This window comes from Tympanuchus pallidicinctus, unplaced genomic scaffold (genome assembly GCF_026119805.1).
Source record: "Tympanuchus pallidicinctus isolate F22 unplaced genomic scaffold, pur_lepc_1.0 scaffold3, whole genome shotgun sequence".
NCBI classification, from domain to species: Eukaryota; Metazoa; Chordata; class Aves; order Galliformes; family Phasianidae; genus Tympanuchus; species Tympanuchus pallidicinctus.
The window spans coordinates 54,380,620-54,400,721 of record NW_026294747.1 but is presented as its reverse complement, the minus strand read 5'-3'; the positions used below and the strand labels follow the sequence as shown (position 1 = coordinate 54,400,721).

General features: G+C 38.4%; 1 protein-coding gene across 11 annotated transcripts in view; it reads left to right on the top strand.

Moving 5' to 3' along the window:
• ARID4A (AT-rich interaction domain 4A) overlaps window positions 1-20,102 on the top strand; it is a 53,364-nt gene that overhangs the window by 3,960 nt on the left and 29,302 nt on the right. For all 11 annotated transcript variants that reach the window (XM_052695533.1, XM_052695527.1, XM_052695530.1 and 8 more), the window contains exons 4-11: window positions 397-462; window positions 1,291-1,381; window positions 10,600-10,679; window positions 10,780-10,874; window positions 11,583-11,715; window positions 13,324-13,403; window positions 15,267-15,343; window positions 17,089-17,255. In XM_052695533.1, coding sequence (XP_052551493.1) covers window positions 397-462; window positions 1,291-1,381; window positions 10,600-10,679; window positions 10,780-10,874; window positions 11,583-11,715; window positions 13,324-13,403; window positions 15,267-15,343; window positions 17,089-17,255 — 789 coding nt within the window. The remainder of the gene's footprint in view (window positions 1-396; window positions 463-1,290; window positions 1,382-10,599; window positions 10,680-10,779; window positions 10,875-11,582; window positions 11,716-13,323; window positions 13,404-15,266; window positions 15,344-17,088; window positions 17,256-20,102) is intronic.

The following is a 20,102-nucleotide window of genomic DNA, read 5'->3' as shown; positions in this document are numbered from 1 at the left end:
ATTGCAGTTCACTACTCAGTGTGTTGTCAACGAAGTGCTGTGGGTAAAGTAGAGAAAAAGCACGTGAATCATCTGATCTCTAGGCTGAGTTCCAGGTGTACCCTGGGGTGCATCAGTATCTAAACTCGCATTGAAAGCTTCAGTTCTTTTCATTGGAGCACCTGTTGTTTTATTTGCCCTCTTTGACTGTAGTGTTTCAGGATGAGTGTTCAGTGTGCTGCTTGGGCCTTCCTGTGAATAAGGCCATCTGTGCCGAGGGTTTTGCATTCACAGTAATGTTTGACTGTGTTTGATGGAGAAAAAGTTGATTTTCTGCATTTGCTACTTCTGTTCTTAGACTTTTCATATACCATTACAAATAAGGAATGCATAAACAAGTTTATGAATGTCTTTCAGGTGGTCCTGAAGGGGGATAACTCAACTCAGTTAGTTCAAGATGATCAAGTGAAAGGACCTCTAAGAGTATGTATATTGCATGCCTTTTATTGCTTTATCTCATAGTAAATCAACAGGAGGAGGCCCATTGCTTTTGGTTGGGTTGATTCTGAATAGTCCTAACTCCTGTAGTTTTTGGAGGCTCTTGTGTTCTCCATGTAGCATGCTTCATATGCCAACAGAACTGCACATGCTGCTTTTGAAACCTGTTATAAGCAACAGAGATCCTGATTCCACGAGGGTAATTTCAAACCTGTTAGACAGTAATAAACACGAGTGTTCTGAAAGTGTTTTTAAAGTAGTTTATGTATTTTATATAAAAATGCATGTTGATTTGTGTTTTTACAGGAGCTGAAAGTTGTCTGCTAAAACAGCTGCATTATAGAACACTGACTGCAAATTTTTAGAGATCATCTTTAGTAGTGCCTGCACAAACACTGCTGTGTGTTAGTCTGATCTAGCTGATGGTACAACAATAAAGAATAATGTTAGAAGTGTTTTAAAGTGTAAGGAACATTGGTAACACACATCAACAGTGAAATACGAGTTACTTTGAATAATTGAATACTTATTTCCAATTAGCCTTGTACTATTTCTTGTTACGGAATAAGCCGTGCTGAAATTAGTTGTCCCAAGATCCTTACTGCTTTATTGTTTAACCAGAGTTCATCTTAAGAACCTTTGTTCTTACCAGCTATGCAACTACATTTCACAAAGTAACGTTTAGCTAAAATGAATCTTCAACATTATCAAAATAAAATCCTGCCTTACTAGAAGAATTAATGCTTTTGTGAGTTCTGTCTCTTTCATTTGAGTTCTGGATTATGTGTAACCTTGGGATACCCCTTTTTGCAGGTTGGTGCCATGGTTGAAACCAAAATGCCTGATGGATCCTTTCAAGAAGCTGTTATCAGCAAGTTAACAGATGCTAGCTGGTATACTGTAGGTAAGTAGCCACATGCTTTCGTTGACAGTCTCTAATCTTTGAATAATACATTTCTAATTATAGATAATAACATAAGTAATTATATTCTGTTTTGTAAGAGCTGAGATTTCGAAGGGAACTTTAAGTCTTCCAGATCTTGTTTCCTTAAAAATAGAATAATAATTTGATGTTGAAGGAGGTTGTAGCAAAGGGCTCAGCAGACAAGTTTTATTTGGCACAACATCCATATGCTGATGGTGGTTTCACTCAATGGAATTCAGAATGGCTTTTGCAGATTTTAAGACAAACTTCAAAATAGCACTTCTGGCTGAATATTTGTGACACGTGTTGACTGACTGGCTTGCAAGTGTTCTTTCACTGTATGCAGTCTTACAAAAGCAGCAGCAGCACCCACAGCTTCTGTACCCTTGGAAGTGATTCCTCTGTTTTGCGTAGAGCTGAAAGTTGAGGGTTGTGTTTGGTATGAAGTAACAGAAGAAAGGAACTTATTTTTAAAGAAATTGCCATTGCACCTAAAGAGAAAAGAGGGGACCTTTTTTTGTAACTTAAAATTAACTGTTGCCTTAAAACTTTTTCAAATAATGATTCAATCTAAAATAAAATAGAAAACAAATTTGCTTCTCCTGCAGGAGGCAGCGTTTTTTAGTTACTGACGCAAACCTCAGAACGCACAATCATCAAAATGTCAGCGTTGAATAAGGATTCACTGAAAGAGAAACTTCATTAGTTTGAATAAATAGAATTGCTCATTCTGATACCTGGGCTTTTCTGAAATAGCTCTGTCACTGGAGTGGCCTGCAACATTCAGGTGATACCATATAAGCAAACAAAAACAACCACAGTAACTGGATCGAATAGCTTTCCAAGTATCCAACTTGGAGGAAATGCACTATTCTTAATTGTACTGTATATTCTGCCATTCTACTCCACTATTTTTGTTCAGTACTTGCTTCTTCTTAATATCCTTGCACACAGTTCAGTTTTATCTTCATATTCTTCAGTACCCTGCTGAAGAGTCCCATATAGCGTGGGATATCAGTTTTATTTTGGTTTTGTGTTGTTTGTTTGTTTTAAGATAGACAGTACTTTCAGTAGTCCAACTTTCCCTTTGCAGTAGATGAGATTATTTAGTCTTTGATGGGATCAAGATAAGACTGTCAATGGAAATAATTTGGAAGAGTTTATCATGAGGCGTTTATTATTATTGTGTGCTATAAATATGAGCTGGTTGACTTTCCAGTTGACAGTGCTCACTGCTCTTTGCATTTTTATTTTTTTAATTCTCATATATTGTTAACAAATATCAGGAAGGGCCTACTTGCTGTGCAGGTGACCAAGCACAGCCTGCCCAGAGGTTCTGGGATTTCTTGTTTGGAGGTCTTTAAAAGCCAGCTGCTCTTTAAAAGCCCTGCTCTGAGTGGCCCAGACCAGGCTGGATGTGGCTCTGGGCAGCCTGGGCTGCTGGTTGGCGACCCTGCACATAGCAGGGGGTTGGAACTGGATGAGCACTGTGCTCCTTTGCAACCCAGGCCATTCTATGACCAGAGCTCATTTCCAACCTTAACTACTTTGTGATTCTGTGATCTTTTTTTTTTCCTTTCAAGGATATACATTGCTCTAGAATTCTAGATTAAGCTGTAAAGTTGTGGTACTCAGGTGGAAAAGGCAGACTTACTTCTGAGTCCTTTTGGCCTTACACTGCAATGTAACATATTTGGTGAACCCCTACTACCTTTTTTATCTTTGGACAGATAGAATAGAGGACAGTAAAGTTGCATGTTTTTTCATATGCAAATTTACTAAGGCTGCTAGGATTTTGTAGAACTTTGGAGCTGCTGGGAATGAGAGGGGATTTAAGTAATTCCATGATAAGTCAGTGTGCAATGTGGCATATAGGGTACCCATACATCTGAAAATACAATTGTAGCATGCTGGAATTGCATTCAGATCTTCCTAAAATTGTCATGAGTAGTACATGGTGTCGTGTTTATTGATATTGAAAGCAGAGGTGATGTTGACCAAGGTAAGCAGATTGAGAATTTTGTATCTTCATAACTTGGCTCTTTAACTTGGATAGTAGTGGAAGTGCTTTAGCTTGAGTACAGAGATGTCAGAGTGTGAGAAATAAGCCTTTTTTTTAGCCTGCTTGTCCTGTTGTAACTTTGTAGAAAGCTTTGGATAAGTATGGAGTGTATGTTTATGTTGCTGTCAAGTAAACAAGAGCTGAATTGGTTCCCCTTTAATAGATGGTGGCTGTGCTCCTTGGCAGTCTTATTGACGATTCAGTCAAAGCTAAAAACTTGAAAGGGAAGTGGATTAAACAGCTTTTCCAGTTCTGAAATGTTTTCCTGAACTGTGGTCAGGCTTGAGTTAGAAGCACAGGAGAAAGCTTGCTTTTAGTATGTGCTCCTGTAGCATTTAATTTCTGTTCTATGGATCATCACCTCTTTGTGATTTAAAACTATGACTGATAAGGGTAGAGAGGTCAGTAATATATGTGGGTTTATAAATAAATAATAATTTGCTTTTGTCATCAGCATAACAGATCCACAAAATCTCTTCTAACATGAGTTCTGCCTGTTAGTGGTGTCCATCTGCCCAAAATAAGTAAGGATCTCTTTTATTCTTGTAATGGTAGCTGCTCTGAAATGGCTGTTTCACCTGGTACCACATCTAGCAATGGTGTTATTGTAGCCATTTAGTCGTGTTGAAATTTTCAACTGGAGTACTTGAAATGCCTTCAAAAATCTCTGAGTGCTCAAGTAGGTGAAGAGACACAGCTGTTGGGGGTGAGGACTTAACAAAGCCTGGAAAACTGAGTTGCACAACTCAGCCCTCTTGTCTGCTCGATGGAGTCTATAGGGAGACGGCAGGGCTAGCAGTGTAAGTTCCTGGGGTAACAAATGGCTCGGTTGAGTTTTTAGTCTTTTAAAACTTAATTATTTTAAATGAACTTGCAATTTTTTGAAGTGCTGCATTGATGCTTTTGAAGTGCTGGATATATTGCTCAGTGATAATTACCTAGCATTAGAGCAGTCTGTCAGATCTGTTTTCGGCTGAGCCACGTTTGAATTGCTGCTAACTTAGTGTACACCCACCTGATTCTCTGTTAATTTGTAAAACAGGTCAAACATCACACTGCACATAGTTATATTTTTCTGCTGTAATCTTTTCTGGAGTTTTACTGCCATTACCAGAATGTCACAAAGCAGAAATCCTTGTGTATAAGTTTAAGGAAGCACTTTTGTATAACTTCTTTTCAAAGCTGAAAGTAACGTAGTGTCTGCATAAAAGTACAAAACTGTATTTCACTTCTTCAGTGAAGAGTTGCTTTAAATCAGTCTCTTTTCTTGCCTCATCAAAACAAGTATCACCTTCCTCTTGATAATACCAGTAACCTGCATATGCTTAGGTCTCTCATTGAAGATTTAACCACTGCTGCAGCTTTCAATGAAAGTAAAACCAGACCAAATACATTGTATCGTGTCTTCCGAAAGATAAAATCATGGAAAAGTCTTTCTAAAGAAAGAGAAGACATACAGCTAGCTTTAATCATTTTAGCTCTGCAATGTAGGGAAAATACAGAAATTAAAAGCATTGATGAGCACTTGTGGTTTCTAGTAGACCTTGCTGTCACAGTAGTGCTTTTTATACCATTTGGAGTAAAAAGCAGTGTGGTTTTTTTTATTTCTTTGAGAACTATGGCTTTCTGGCTTTTATGTAAGGCATCTTTTTAAAAATTATCTTGAAATGGCAGAATATTTTAGTATAAATAGTAATTAATTTTGCTCATTCTTTTAAATGCTGCGTGAATCTGCAAAGCCAAAAGAGTTTCCCTTTTTGGCTCTGGTGCAGTGCTGTACATCAGTGTGGCCCATCTGGTTGTGCTGTGGGCCAAACACCACTTGTGAGACCTCTGTGAGCACCCTCCCCTTGCTTGGGCTGCCCTGCAGATTCACATGGGGTAACTTCTCCTCTCTTGTGGTCACTGGGGCATTTTGCAGGGAATGCTGTTATCTGAGTGTGTGTGCTGGGGGAAGAGAGGGGAGTTGATACCTGACTGCTCATCCCTATGCAGGTGAAGTTTGGGTGGTCTGGGTTGTTGTGGAAATGAGGTCTTGGCCACAAGTTGTGTCACTGTGGGGTGTCACGTTTAGGAAATGTTGGATGCAGCCTTACTCCTGTCTGGAGGGTGATAGAAGCTATCAGTCACTAGATTTCATCCATTCCAGAGTCTTGCCAGTTTGTCTTTTCATAATGTCTACAGCAGGCTTTTTGTAGTATGTGCAAGGCTGGAGTTGTGTTTGTGTGGCTGGTTGGACCAGTTCTTCTTCCCAGCATCCTGTTGAGTTGTACAGTCCAGATGCATCGCTTCATCTTCTGGCTATGCATGCGTCACCCAGGAATCCTAAAGGACGAGTGTGGCAGGGGAAGTGTCCAGTCACCCCCACTTCTCTGCTGCTGCAATCCTCCCTGACCCACCACCACTTTCTTTTCGTCTCCAAAATGCTGCTTGCTTGGATTTTGAAGAAATCCCATATTTACCAGCATCACTCCATGGGGCGTATCGTGGATCAAGTGTGTCTGCAGCACACACAGAACTGTGCCACAGCTGCGTTGGTTGCTTTCTGAAGAATCTGGGAAATAAAAGAGCAGCACAGCATTTTGTGCTACCAGCACCTGCAGGTAGAGAGCACGTATGGGAGGGGAAGTATAGCAACTGAGCCTTGTTACAACTCATGGCATGGAACCCTTGCTTGTAAACCATCTTTGTTACAATGTGGACAGTGCATTATAGCAAAGTTATTATGTATAAATAATACTGTAGAAGTACAATACAGTAATACTGTACTGTTTTGCTAAATGCAGGGAGGTGTTTTTTTTTTCCTTCCAAATCTATGTAACGATAGTAAGATTACTATAACATCTCAGAAAAAAGGCTTTCAGGCAGTAGGTTCTTATAAGATGATAGCCTTATGTAGGAGGAATCTCAAGATTTATTCTTTGGTGCTTTCAGGGATATTTCATACATACCTGAGCAGAGGAACAGTTCCTCTAGAGTTGTTTTCTTTTTCTAAAATATAACACATCACTGAATTGCTTGGTCTCTGGAGGAGCACAATCCATTGCAGCATCTTATTACAACGATGAATCAGTGATTAGTGCAGTCCTTATCTGCAGGGTTATTCAACAAGTGCAGCCTGAATCCTAGTACTTTCTATATTGTTTCTGTAGTTGAAAAACAAAAAGCTAAAAAGCTTTCACATGTTTGTGGATGATTCATGGGTAGCATCTCTGATAGCTGATACACCTTAGGCAACTAGTGAAATAGTGACACAGTTTTTATTTGTTGGCATATACTTTCATTGTCTTGGTAGGTTTAGAAAACTTTGAATAGGAAGAGTAATAAAATAAAAACGTTTGCTTGCTATGCAGTGTGGAATCTCTCCTCTTTTGAGCAAGGACAGTAACGTAACTTGTTGGATTTGAAGTTAGCAAGCTGATGCAGCCCGGAGGGTTACTTTCTGTATTCACTTGTATGTTACAAAACTGCCTTGTTCTGGTAAGACTGATTGCTGTGTGTTCAAGTAATGTAACTATTTCAAGTATGTTACCACTGCTCTCCTGCTTTGTTCTCTTTATTTCTTTTTCTTTTTTCCCGTAATCTTGTGATATATATAAATAAGATATTTATAAGATGACTGATCTGCAGTAGCTTGGGGTGAGTTTCTCCCTGGTTTTTAAGCACTTTTTGGATTAGTTGGCTTTTTAATATTTCCTTTATAACCAAATGAGAACGGATGTTGAGATAGTGTTTTTGTGAGGGCAGGGTTAGGATTAGTGTTACTGTTGCTAATAGCTTATAGAGACATGCATGGGCCTGCTGCAGCCAGGGAATGGAGGATAACTGCTAATCCAGGGCTGGTGGAAAGCTACACTGCTTAATGCATGTTTGATGGACTCAATTTTTAAGAGGGAGTTTTTGAGATATTTGTTTTCCTAGCTTACTGAAAGTACTGCAATGATTCCCAATGGAGAATTTTGTTTTTCTGTCATAGCTTTGGCTTGCCTAAGCTTCCATGGACAGGAGTGCATCCACTTCTGTTTGTTACCTGTTGTTACTGACAAGGCTGGGTTGCAGCAAAAGTCTGAAGTTTTCCATTTTGTTCCATTTTTGTTTTGTTTAACAATGCTGTATATGGAACATACTGCGCTCCATATAGGGCATTCTTGGGAATTGAATGAGAACAAACAGAATAGAGACTGTTCCTCCAGGCTGTGCTGCTTAGTCATCTTTCTTCTCCTTCTGTCAGTGTTCTTGGTTAAATAACACGCCTTGGAAGAAAGGCCTCTGGCCAGCTTTTCCTCCTGTCATTCCTACTTTGTCAGATTGACTCTTAAAAAGTAGAGTTAGTTTCCTGGCTAGGAGGTATTGCTCTCTTCCCAGAAGTATTTGCTGGAGCAGACAGCTGGGAAATGGCTGTTGCCCCGGTGAGTACGTGCCCTCTTCAGGGTTAGGCAGCAGTGGCACATAAAGGGCTTCTGCTTCTTTAGGGAGACAGGACTTTAAGTCCCCCTTGTGTGATAAATATTGTGACACTGTGAATGCATCTTTCGATGGCTGAATTAGGTGGGCATGGAGAGAGAGATCCCTGCTTTCCATTTCCTTTCCTCCTTTGTATGCCTGACTGTTCAGCAGCCTTCCTTAAGGAATACAGCATGTAAGCATTTCTGCTGTCAGAGAATTTGGAGGTGTAACAATGACCTGTTTGGGAAACAATAAAGCAATTCATATAAGTTGTTCAGCATCAGTTCAACAGTTTTTATCTCTTTGTTAGTACTAGGCATTTTACCTAAACAGTCATACTTGTTAATATAGGCAAAGAAGAATGAATGTTCAGTTTTAATTTAAGATCCTATTATGTTCTTCTGCAATGATAGCTATTATACTATTGATGTAGTGCATAGACAAAACTCTGCTATCTCATCTACTGCTTATATCTCTTAAATCCATAGCATGTATAATATTTGTATGGTGAAAAGACATTCTCCTAAAGCCCTTAGGACTTGCATTTAAAAGTTGTGCACGGGGTGGAGGCAATATGAGCAGTATGTTTTGTGAAGTAGATTTTTCAGAAAAAGGCACCTGAGATGGAAGCACGAGGCCTACTTATCTTCAGGAAGGTGTATCTCTGAAAAGGTGCTGACAGTATCAAGGCATGCTTCTGATTAAGTCAGATTCCTTCCAAGAGGAGGAGTCGTATTTGCCTGTGGAGGTGACGTAGAAACTTATGAAGGTGATACTTCTGGAAGTAGGAATAAGATAGACTGATTGTATTTTTTCTTTACTGCCAAGTATCAGATCCTGTTTGCTGTTTCCAATAAAGTTACCTATTGCTAATCACCAGCCTTCTGTTCCCTAAAACCGTGTTTGTGAAGTGCTTTGACTTCAGTTCTGAATGTGTTCAGTAAAGCATAATGATGATGATCTGCTTTTAAACCTCTTCATAACAATGAGAAATTGCAGGTACTTGTAGGGTCCCTGAAAGTATACCACTGCATTCTATCAAAGTGTATGTATGAATATTATGTACAGATTGGGTGGCAATTAAAGATCAAAGGGCTGAAACGTATATAAGATGTAAACATCTCGTACGCTGCTGAGGGGGAGACCTCAGACTTCAGTGCAAAGTGCATCAGTGCTGGCTTCCTTCAGCTGTCAGCCAAACCAGAGGATTTTGAGAGTATTGTATTGGCACTGAGATTGACAGGTCTTCGTGGGATTCGTATTTTAAAGGCTTTGAAAAGGTTAATATGGCTAATTAGGCATATATCTTTCTGCTGTTCTTAAAATGTTAGGGTTCAGGATTTGCTTTCTGTGTACTGCATAATGACACAAGCCATTAAGATAATTCAGTATTGCAATGTACAGCAGCACTATCTCCACTCTGAGATTCTAACAATCTCAATGCTTATCTTATCAAGCTTAACTAAGTTTGTATTCATATGTTATTATGAGCTGTTATTGCAGTATTATTCCAGTCCAAGGTTTCAATCTAGGATTGAGAATATGACCATTCTATTCTGTTGACAAGTGAGAGAAATGCTTTTCTTGCTGTGACTAAACTGTACTTTTTGCTAACAAATCATGTAATTTCATATTTTTTTTTAATAGAAGTATGCCAGAATTACTGCATTGATAAACACAATGCTCTTTACACTTTCTTATTTTAATTAAAAAAAAAAAAGTTAGTTACTGGACAAAGCACATTTCAAGTAGTTTAAATATAGAATAGTATTCTGCCCTTTGACCCATACAAATAAACTTTTAACTTACCAGACCGACTGCAGCCACCTGGTCTCTGCTCTGTGAAAAGAGCCCGTTCTTGTGGCTCATGCAGAGGGATCTGAACCAGAACATGGGACATCTGAACATCTGAACCATGTTGCCAAAATATTGTGTGTTCCTTAAAATACAAGCTATTTCTGTGACATATTTGAGATAAAAGGAATATTGTTGCTTACTTCAAACTGTAGGTACCAAAACATTTAAAGTAAAATTCAGCAAGTGGGGAAACTAATAACTTTTCTTTCCTTATCTTAATGGAAATCTTAGTGAAAATGTTTTAAAGTGACTGAAGGGTAGATATTTCTCAGGCAAAACTTACAGTGAACTCAGAGTGTCCTGGACTTCTTCAGCTGCATATTGGAAACTGGTGGAACTTCCTTTTGCCTTACCCTTAACATCTTTATTTGTCTACTAAATCTTCTTTCTGAATTCTGTCAATTCTGAGTTCTGTGCAGCAGGAGAAAGAGAATTAAAAGGAGGGGAATCAAAAGAATAAGTGAGGAATAAATGGGTAATTTAAAAGCAAGAACAACAAAAAAGGAAAGAACGCTGTTAGATAATAGTAACTGGTATACAGCCAGTAGCTGTGGTTTGAAGAAGTGCAATGTATTGATAAGGTGGATGTCTAAATTAGATTAAAGCTACAGCTTCCAAAAGCCTTCCTGGGCACTGATGTGAATTTGAGTGTTACCCCTCCTGAGGCTGAATCTTGAACACCTCCCTTGTGTTTGTGAACCAAATAAATGTCAAAGTGAAGGTCTTTGAAATCGTGTTCTAGAGAGTATTCTAAATTGCATGATGAACAGTAGACTTGCTTTGTCAGTTTGGGATCATTTTCTGCCAACATGTTTTCTTGCTTGCGTTCTAGTTTTCGATGATGGTGACGAAAGGACCTTGAGACGAACTTCATTATGCTTGAAGGGAGAAAGGCACTTTGCAGAAAGTGAGGTAAGATGATGGACATACACTGAGAACTGGGTAGTAGACGGTTAATTTTTTTTCATATGAGAAACTGCAAATTAACTTTGTTTCTTCTTTGTTCACGTAGACACTCGATCAATTGCCACTAACCAACCCAGAGCACTTTGGAACTCCAGTTATTGGGAAGAAATCTAATAGAGGAAGGAGATCTTCTCTTCCTGTGTGAGTTTTGTTAGTGCTCTGTTCCTTCACTTCAGTGTCCTTTGCTAAAACTGTAGTTCAGTTAAAGCTGTAACAGTCTGGACAAGCACACAGTGCTTGTGGTACTAATAGGAATGGGAGGGTGATTGGACTAGATGATCTTGCAGGTCGTTTCCAGCCTTGTGATTCTGTGGATGGATCATCATGTGAGCTGCATACAAAGATTATAGACTGAGAAGTTCAGTTCATGCAGACTTGTTGATATTTTAGCTGTAGTATGAAATGGATGTTTTATTGTTGCTGTTTTTGTCCCTTGCAGTAGCCTTAAGGCTGTCCATTCTCCTTTCACATAACACGAAGTCATGTCAGGAAATGTGGGATTTTTAAGCTGCTTTATAAAATAGGAAAAAAGGTGCTTTTAAATTTTAAGGGTGGAGATTCTTTCCCTTTTGTTTCATGTCACTGTGCAATCATATGCTGATTCACATCTCCAATTCCAACATGATGCTGTGGTAAAATGCTACTATTTGGAAAGAATTTCTACAAGAATCCTTTAAGTCAGTGCATTTGTTACTTAGGAGTATTTCCAGCAATTTCAGTTCTTAAAATTATAATTTTATTTCTGAGTCCTTGCAGAAAAACAAGGAAGATCTGGCTGTTAAGTATTTTTGCTTTCAAATATTAACCTCAGGTGAAAACTTTAAAATATTGTATGTTTTAATAATTCAGAACTGAAGATGAAAAGGAAGAAGAAAGTAGTGAAGAAGAGGATGAAGATAAAAGGCGTCTCAATGATGAACTGCTTGGCAAAGTTGTGAGTGTGACCTGTAATTCTGAGAAGGCAGACTGGTATCCAGCTTTGGTAAGTTGTTTAAAACATTGAAATCTTTAATTTCACACTACTGTTTTCTGACAAGAATATAATCCAATTTGCTGCACTGTTCCTATAACAGTTTTCTTGGTTTGAACAGTTTGCACACTTCTGCAGCAAAGCTGTGAATGCAGTCAGGCCAGCTGTGCTGCCCATATTCTCTAAAAATCCAAATATTCTACAGTGTCTGTGAACAGTAGGAGAACAACAATGAATGTTTGTGTATAACTTACAGTTTGATGGCTCTTAAGTCAGTCAAAACTGTACGTGAAATGATTGATATGTCATGAATTTTTTCTTGGTGTTTAATGATTGCCTTTTTCCTTAGGCTTTCAGGTTTAACTACAAGTTCTTATCATGCATGCAGCTACATGACACGGCCAGTTCATCTAGCAGTAGGCTGGCTACTATTTTCATCTGACTACATTGATTGATCCTTTTTATTACCTTCTCTAACAATAATTATTGACTAAATTCAAGTGCCTTTGCTTGTACTGTAAAGGCAGATCCTCTGTAAGCCCAAAACAATTTATAGATACACATAACAAGTTTTTTTTCTTAAGTAGACTTTTCTGATAGTGTTAGACAAGCTTAATATGCATCTTCTGTCACTCAAAAAAGATGTGATTGTTGCTTGGAGCATTGAACAGATGGACAGATTTTGTTCACAGAGTTTTGCAGATATTTAATACAGGGTGCACAGTTGAGTTAGCAGCTGTACCTCAGTTTAAAATGTGAAATGTGGTGTTGCAATGTGTCTTCTGATTGCTATATATTGTTTTATGAACAGCAGATTTGAAATTTACGTGGTTCCAGGTAGGGGATTACCTTCCTTAGTGGCTGTGTAGCTGTCTGTGAGCTGAGAAGCAGGAAAGTCTTTTTGTCTGTCTGCCTCATCTGAATGGGGTGGTCCACCTTCCACTGAATTCTGATAGATCCAGGAGTTTATCTGCATTCAATGTGTTTTTGTCCACATGTGTGGTCTGGAGTAAAATGTAAACTTGTTTGTGGTGATACAAATGCTGCAATTGAATTTATAGCACCTTTTTAGACTTCTGGAGATAATACTGCTGTGGAAGAATGCATTGGAATCTGTACTGGTTTATATTAGCTACATCTCAAAAAACAAACTAACAAACAAACAAAAAAAACCAACCAAAAGAACCCAAGCTACTTATCTCTTAGGCTGAATCCCTCAGATCAGAATTTGATATAAAGTAAATAGGCCTGTAACTTTTGTTGTTGGTTTGAATAGTTGCTGCGAGCAGTTCTTCTATGAACAGGAGAAAAGACTGAGTGCATGCATAGGACAATGCAGTGTCAGCTCTGTAGAGGAGTAGTTTGAGTTTACAAATGAAATAGTAAACTTTTCCAGCTTGTGCATGACAAGTAGAGTAAATAGCTTGAGATAAACTACTTCTTGTAATTTGTTATTTTTGGCCCTGCTAATATCAACTGGAGTATGTTGCTTTTCTCAGAGCTGAAAATTACGCTGGAAGAAAGAAGGAAGCAGCTCTTTTCCTGCTGTCATTCCTTTCAAGAAAAGCTATTTCATTTTCTTTTCTGCTTTAAAAAAAAATGTTTTATTTGAAACTTCAGGTTGTTTCTCCCAGCTGTAATGATGACGTCACAGTGAAAAAGGACCAGTGTTTAGTCCGATCCTTTGCAGATTCCAAATTGTAAGTAACAGCTTACCTTTATTAGATTTACTACTTCTTCATTCTTTTCCTATATAAGACCTTGCTTCTGGAGGTGTTAATAGCTTTATCCAAAAGTGGAGGGTCCAACTTTGTGTGTTGTTGCTTGTATACAGTTGCTGTTCCTTTGCGATGTGAAGTGCAAACAAATGGTTCTTCACACTTAAGAAGGCTTGCAATATTGTACATTTTGAGTAACATGCATAGTTATTGCTTAATTCCAATTTAAGGGAATTTATATGTATATTTTTTTAGCCTTTATCACTCATAGTTCAATTCCAGCTAATTTCTTCTTTGTGCTCTCCCTGCTTCCCCCTCTATGTTGTATTTGTACTACGGATTGGTACAGAATTCGGTGCCTTCAGAGAGGAAAGAGAAGTCAGCAACTTCAAAAAACAAACTACTAGATGTTAACTTCTGGTCATTCCTGTCCTGTAAAGTGTGTTTCACTTTCAAGAAATATCATTAATGTCTTAACTACTACAACTGTCACGTGTGTCTGTTGCAGTAGCTTCAATACCTGATTGACCCATTACATCGTGTGCCCAGATGTCATTGCTGTTTAAATAGCAAAGTTTAAAAAGTATTTAATCCACTTCTAAATTTTAAGTGGATGTAAATTAACAGTTTAATTATTATTTATTAATTTATTAATTTATTAATTATTATTAATTAATACTTATAGAATCTCAGTCAAGAGTTCTGGGAAAAGGAAAGAAAGGTCTTCCAACCTTTTCTTTCCTGCCCCCATACCGCCTTGAAAAAACTGTGAGTGGATGAGTGGATGGTGGGAGAGACGTGTGTTACTTAAGGAAAAGTATATTCAGAAGAATATTAAGACTGTTTGTGAAGGTTGCTTCCCCTTGTTTGTCTTTTCTCATGCACTTCTAGTGCATCTGTCTCAGCATACTGTAACCAGAAACATCCTTGGTGAAGGCCACCTGGCACTCTTCTTCCTCACTGTTGTGATTTCTAGTAGCCACAGTGTTGACTCAGGGACGAGGATTTGGTCACTGAAACACATTTCAGGTAGCAGAAGGCATTCAGTTTTGCTTCTGAATGTAGACACATCATCAGCCTCCTAGATTAATTTGGCTCTGAATACTGAAGGTACAGTGTTGTTGGAAAAGCATGCAGCCTGGCTCTGTTCTACTCTTTTTTTTCCCCCATAGTATTATGGCTTTAACTTCAGAAAATGGCAGCCTCCAATTCCTGAGGCTTTACTCCACTTTTTCTGAATACAGCGAAAGAAGAAAAACAAACTTATTGTAATAACTCACTTGTAAGGCTTTCCTTGCAGGTTGGTTAGCATTTATATTATAGTAATTCAGTAACTGAGTAGTTTTTATAACTTTAGAACAGAACAATTTCCATATATTTTGCTAGTTTGGCAGCAGTGTATCAATGCAGATGTGTGAGTTTGCCTTGTTCTGTGCTAGTGGAAATGTGTTTTGGAAATAGAATGCTCGTTTCCTTTTAACTCATTGCTGTTCTGGGTAGCAGCTATTGATGGTGTCTTTTGGATTTAGAAAATGTTTTCAGTCTTTTTAGAGTATTTCAACTTCGCAAATGTGTGCAGGCTGAATGTTTGCCATGTAGAAACTGTACATGTTTTTCTTTATTATAAGTATTCCTTCATTATCTGAATTTCGGACGTGAATATTGGGAACTTATTCTGGTTCTAAATCTTGTACGAGGGACCACAGTAACAAATGCCTTACATTTACTTGTAGGAAAGGAGCTTGAAACTGAGTAAGAAATACTAGAATTTTTAGAAGTCTGTATGTATGGGTCAAATACTTGTTTCACTGTGTTATAAAAGTAACAGAACTTGTTTTTTTTCAGTTATTCAGTAGCAAGAAAAGACATTAAAGAAGTAGATGCTCTAAACTTACCAAAATCGGAGTCCTCACCTAAAAAAGGTAAATTTGAGTAAATTCTAGGTGTTTTAAAAACGTAGACTTAGCCAGCAGTAACGTTAACTTTTGCAGAGTAACAACTGCATGTTGGTTTGAAGAGAATTCTCCTGGTCATCTGTTCTGCAAACAGCTTTAAATGTGATAAATTTGAAAAGCTTTGGATACAACTGCCTAATTAATAACATAGCAACTAATAGAAGTGTTGCTTATTTGGTTTTGTTTCCTTCTTTCATTCCACTCCAAATTTATGCAAATTAAAAAGGTGATTTTGAAGGTACAGTGTTTGAAATGTCACTGAAAAATGACATACAGAGTTACCTCTCCTGGAACCAATGATTTACACTATAGTTGGAACACTTTTTGTCTTTAAATGAAAAGTACCCAGGCATGGAAGTGTAACCTTTAATAGAATAGCTTATGTCAATAGCCTGAAATTAACGTTTGATTAAAGACCATAATTACAGAGGGTGATTTTCTGAATGGATGGATGATGTGACTGCAGAATTCGTGTTTTTCCTGAGCTTGTGAAGGCCAGTTTCTCACCTTAATGTAAATCTTAAACTTTTAGTGCTGTTCATCCCAGTCAAAACATATCATTTTTGAAGGGGAAGGGTTCCAACGTTTATTTAAAAAACAAATACACAAATGAGAAAAACCACCACCAAGAGTTCCTTTGTTTTGAGTAAAGATGTGGAGCAGCTTCTTTACATAATGCAAGTAAGACAGCTTGAGGTGGTTTGATTTAAGATTTCCCATGTGCTTTCTTCTTATTAATTATTTCAGAGTACAGGAACTCTACCAGCAGTTATTAGGTGCTGGTGCTTTTTCATCTCTAGCAAAGCTTTGAATGGTTCATTGCAGTATGTCCCTCTTTTGGGTAATCTTCTGATTCCTCCTTGTTGAAGAAAAGGAATTCGAGGTATTCCTGCTATACAAGCATGACTTCTCCCTGTACCATCACTCCCTTATTCATCAGAATGGTTCTCTGATGTTCCAGACATGAATGGGACAGAATCTCCTTAAGCAGCTTTCTTTGACAAAATGTTGGTGTGGGGTTTGTTTGTTTGTTTGTTTTTGCAATCTAAACTTTAAGGCATGAAGATCTCTTAAAAAGAGCAAAGAAATCCATGGTATCTTAACTGTGATGGTTTGGGGCTTTTGTTTGTTTTTAATTGGTTTTACTGCAGTATTTGCCACTTTCATACAGAAACAAAACAGCTTTGCAGTTACGTGGAAAATGTGGATAAGTAAAGATCTTTGATGCTGTGTAAATTGCTAGATGCAAGTCTTAGTAGTGCTCATGAGGATGTGTCTAGGAAATACCACAGAGTCATAGAATGGCCTGGGTTGCAAAGGAGCACAGTGCTCATCCAGCTCCAACCCCCTGCTGTGTGCAGGTCACCAACCAGCAGCCCAGGCTGCCCAGAGCCACATCCAGCCTGGCCTTGAATGCCTGCAGGGATGGGGCATCCACAGCCTCCTTGGGCAACCTGTGCCAGTGCCTCACCACCCTCTGGGTGAAAAACACAGATGGATGCTCTCAAATCTAAGCTCCTTGAAGTTCTGATACTTCATCTTTAAAATCTGTCTTTAAGTATGTACTACGTAGACTGAGCGTTTAAAGCTACTCCATCACTTACTATCATTTTTGCTTTGTTAATTTATAAGAGTATGAAAAGGAAATTAAAAAATGCTTTCTGATTATAAATACTTGGGATGAGGTTAACATAGGGCCCTTTCTTCTGTAGGGCTTCAGGAAGCAAGCACGTTTCTCAGCACAAAGGTGGTTCCTCGGAACTGGAAGATGGACATAAGTGAAATTATGGAATCCTCTAGCAGTGATGAGGAAGATGGAGCTGCTGCAGAAACTGATGAAGAGGAAATAAAAAGAGAAGAGAAAAATGAAGAAGTGCTGGTAAGTCTGGGCAATTTCAGTTACTCTTCACAGATAGTAGAATAACATGCATGTTTAAAGGTATTCCACTTCATAAAGTTCTGCTCTGTCTTAACTTCAGTGTGTTTTCAGAGCTGTGCATCCTCCCTTTGCTCCTGGTCAGAAATAAAGAATAAAAGGCAGAAAAGAGTGATGGAAAGAATCTGGGTGAAAGAAAAACGAGCAAATGGATGCCGAAGCAAACATTTGTGATCCAACACTATAAAGATAGCTTTGTATTTTTCTTTTGAACTTCCTATGTCGATCATGTAAGAAAGTATCTTGTTTCTGAAAATCGTAGTTTGATGAGAAGACAGACTAAACTACAAAAGCAAAATTGCCAGGCCAACAAAGCAGGAGCTAATGCACAGTGCCTGTTAGAGCTCTTTGCTGCCTAAGACACCAAAAGCAGTGCAATACTTACCTTTATATGTGAGTCACAGCATTAGCTTTTTTCTGATCTCTAATATTACAGGTTAGGGATGGTACCAAGTGGAGGGAGTTTAATTCTCAGTGGAGATTTACAGCAAAATTTCAGCATTATTTTAAGTGATTTTCCGCAACCAGTTTCTTGTCATCAAAAACTTGTTTCTCCTTGTTCCTTTTATACCTGCTACCTGTTTCTAATGTTGATGCTAAATTAGTAATGAAGTTGGAGGAGGGGATCGCTGGTGGGATTTGTTTGTTTTTCCTTTGTTTCTGGCCGTTTTCACGATACGCTTGGCAACGTTTGGTTCTTTATACAGAAAAATCCAGTGAAGTCCCTCTCCTGAGGAAGGTCAAATATCGTTTCCCTTTCACTTCCCCTGCAGCGTGTGGTTTTGTCACAGCGAAAACAGAATGGCTGTTCATACTTGGAGGCTGCCTACGGTGTTGCCACAGCAACATTCTGTTGGCGTGGAGTGAGCATGCTCCAAAAGAGAGGAAGATTTAGCAGAGGCTTGGCAGCCTGCCAGGGGAGGCTTGCCAGATGCTTTGAAATGGGCTGTCTCTTTCTTTGCCTTTCATGTAATGTCTGATTTTTATTTTTATTTTTATTTTTTAATTTATTTATTTATTTTTTTTAATGTGGAAGAGAATGTAAGTAATGCTGTATAACTGCGGATGCCGTGCGGTGAGAGAGAGAGAGAAAGAGAGAGAGAAAGAAAAACAAATATTTGGAAGTCAGGCTGAAATATGTCCAGGCATTGGGCACGATAGGCAGAAAGGAAATAAAACCATTTAACATTTGAAAGAATGCAGCTCGTAGGTAAGGATTCTGTGTTTTCATCTGTAATGTTAGCGTGCTTTGTTGAGAATGTGGATTTGGAGGTAGATTTGTAGATTTCTGATCTGTGAACTGTCTGGTGGAGCATGCAACCAGGCTGGAGCTTTTCACATAGAAAGGACAATAAGAAGCTATTTTTAGGTGTTAATTTTATGGCTTAATTGCTGTTCCGGAAAACGGAGTGGATGTCTATATGGAAATAATGATCTGATTAGATAAACGTAAGGCCAAATGTGTGTGGAATATAAAATCCTTTGGGGTTTTTCCTCTGTTTGCAGTGAATAGGCCACATTTTTGCAGGGTGTGAACTGTTGCAGTCTGTATTAGTCTGTTTGCATTAATGTTGCCTGAATTTGCTGAATATCAGCACTGAAAATTAAGAATTGATTGAGCTGTTTTCTTGTATCCCTTTTTAATGGCATTTTTTGTGGCTTTTGCAGAAAAGTGCTGTGTGTTTTAAACAAAGAAGGGGGAGGGAGAGCTTGGTGGTTTAAAAAAAAAAAAAAGGAGAAAAAAAAAAGCATTCCTATAAAAGAAATAGGACTGTTTTTAAGGAGTAATCCAAATATAAAGAAGTGAAACGAAAGATTACAGACAAGCAGATGTGATGGTATGGAAAGCTGTGGAATCCATTAATTCCAGGTGACAAGTAGGGATATAAAAATACAGTGAGCATTTTCATGCTGAAGCTGTGTAGCAGAGGAGAGGTAGTAATCTCTTCTGATTCTCAGAGCAGAATTGTCATTTTAGCCCATGAAATCCAATTTCTGATTCAACTGTTAGAATATATGATTTGTTTCAACTGTGGGCCAAGCTAGCTGCTGCAGTAAGAGAGCATTTAAAGAATTTGTCATCATTTCTTCTTTTTTCTTTTTCCTTAAAGGGCAGTAATACCAGTTGCAGAGAACTGATGAGGGAATGATGCTGCCTTGCCATTATTTCACTGCAAATGTTGAATTGCTCAGATTTTGCATTTATATTTTGTAGAGTTTCTCATTTAATAATCAAGGTCCAAATAGCTTCTGCCCATTCTCTGCCAGAATAGCTTCATTGGACCTATTTTTTGTGGGACTGCATGTTGTTACGTTGCTGGAAATGGGACAGAGGTTTACAGAATGATCGTTTTTCCTCCACGCCCCTCAGTCCCATCGTCTGAAACGCAGAGTAGCTTTGCTGTCACGGCTTGGCCTGCTGCTGACCTGCTGTGATAGGTCTTCCTTAAATCAATCAAATGGCCTCAGAGCTACTTAATGTGTAATGAAAGTATCGAGTCAGTCAGAAGAGTCTGATTCTGAGGGTGGAAGGGATCCTATTTTTCTGCAGTAGGATCTTTTCTAATGGTAATGGAGCAGAGACCTGCTACAGCTAGTGATGATAGACCCTACTATTTATCCAGCCAGGATTAAAATCTGTAACTTTGTTTTGACACAGGCTGTCTTGCTATAATTATGCCACCTTTCATCAGGTATTTGTAGTGCAATTAGAATGACTGTTTTCAGGATTTTCGTGGTTGTTCTGTGATGTTTTTCATACTCTGAGGAATGGGAGCAGTACGGTGGTGG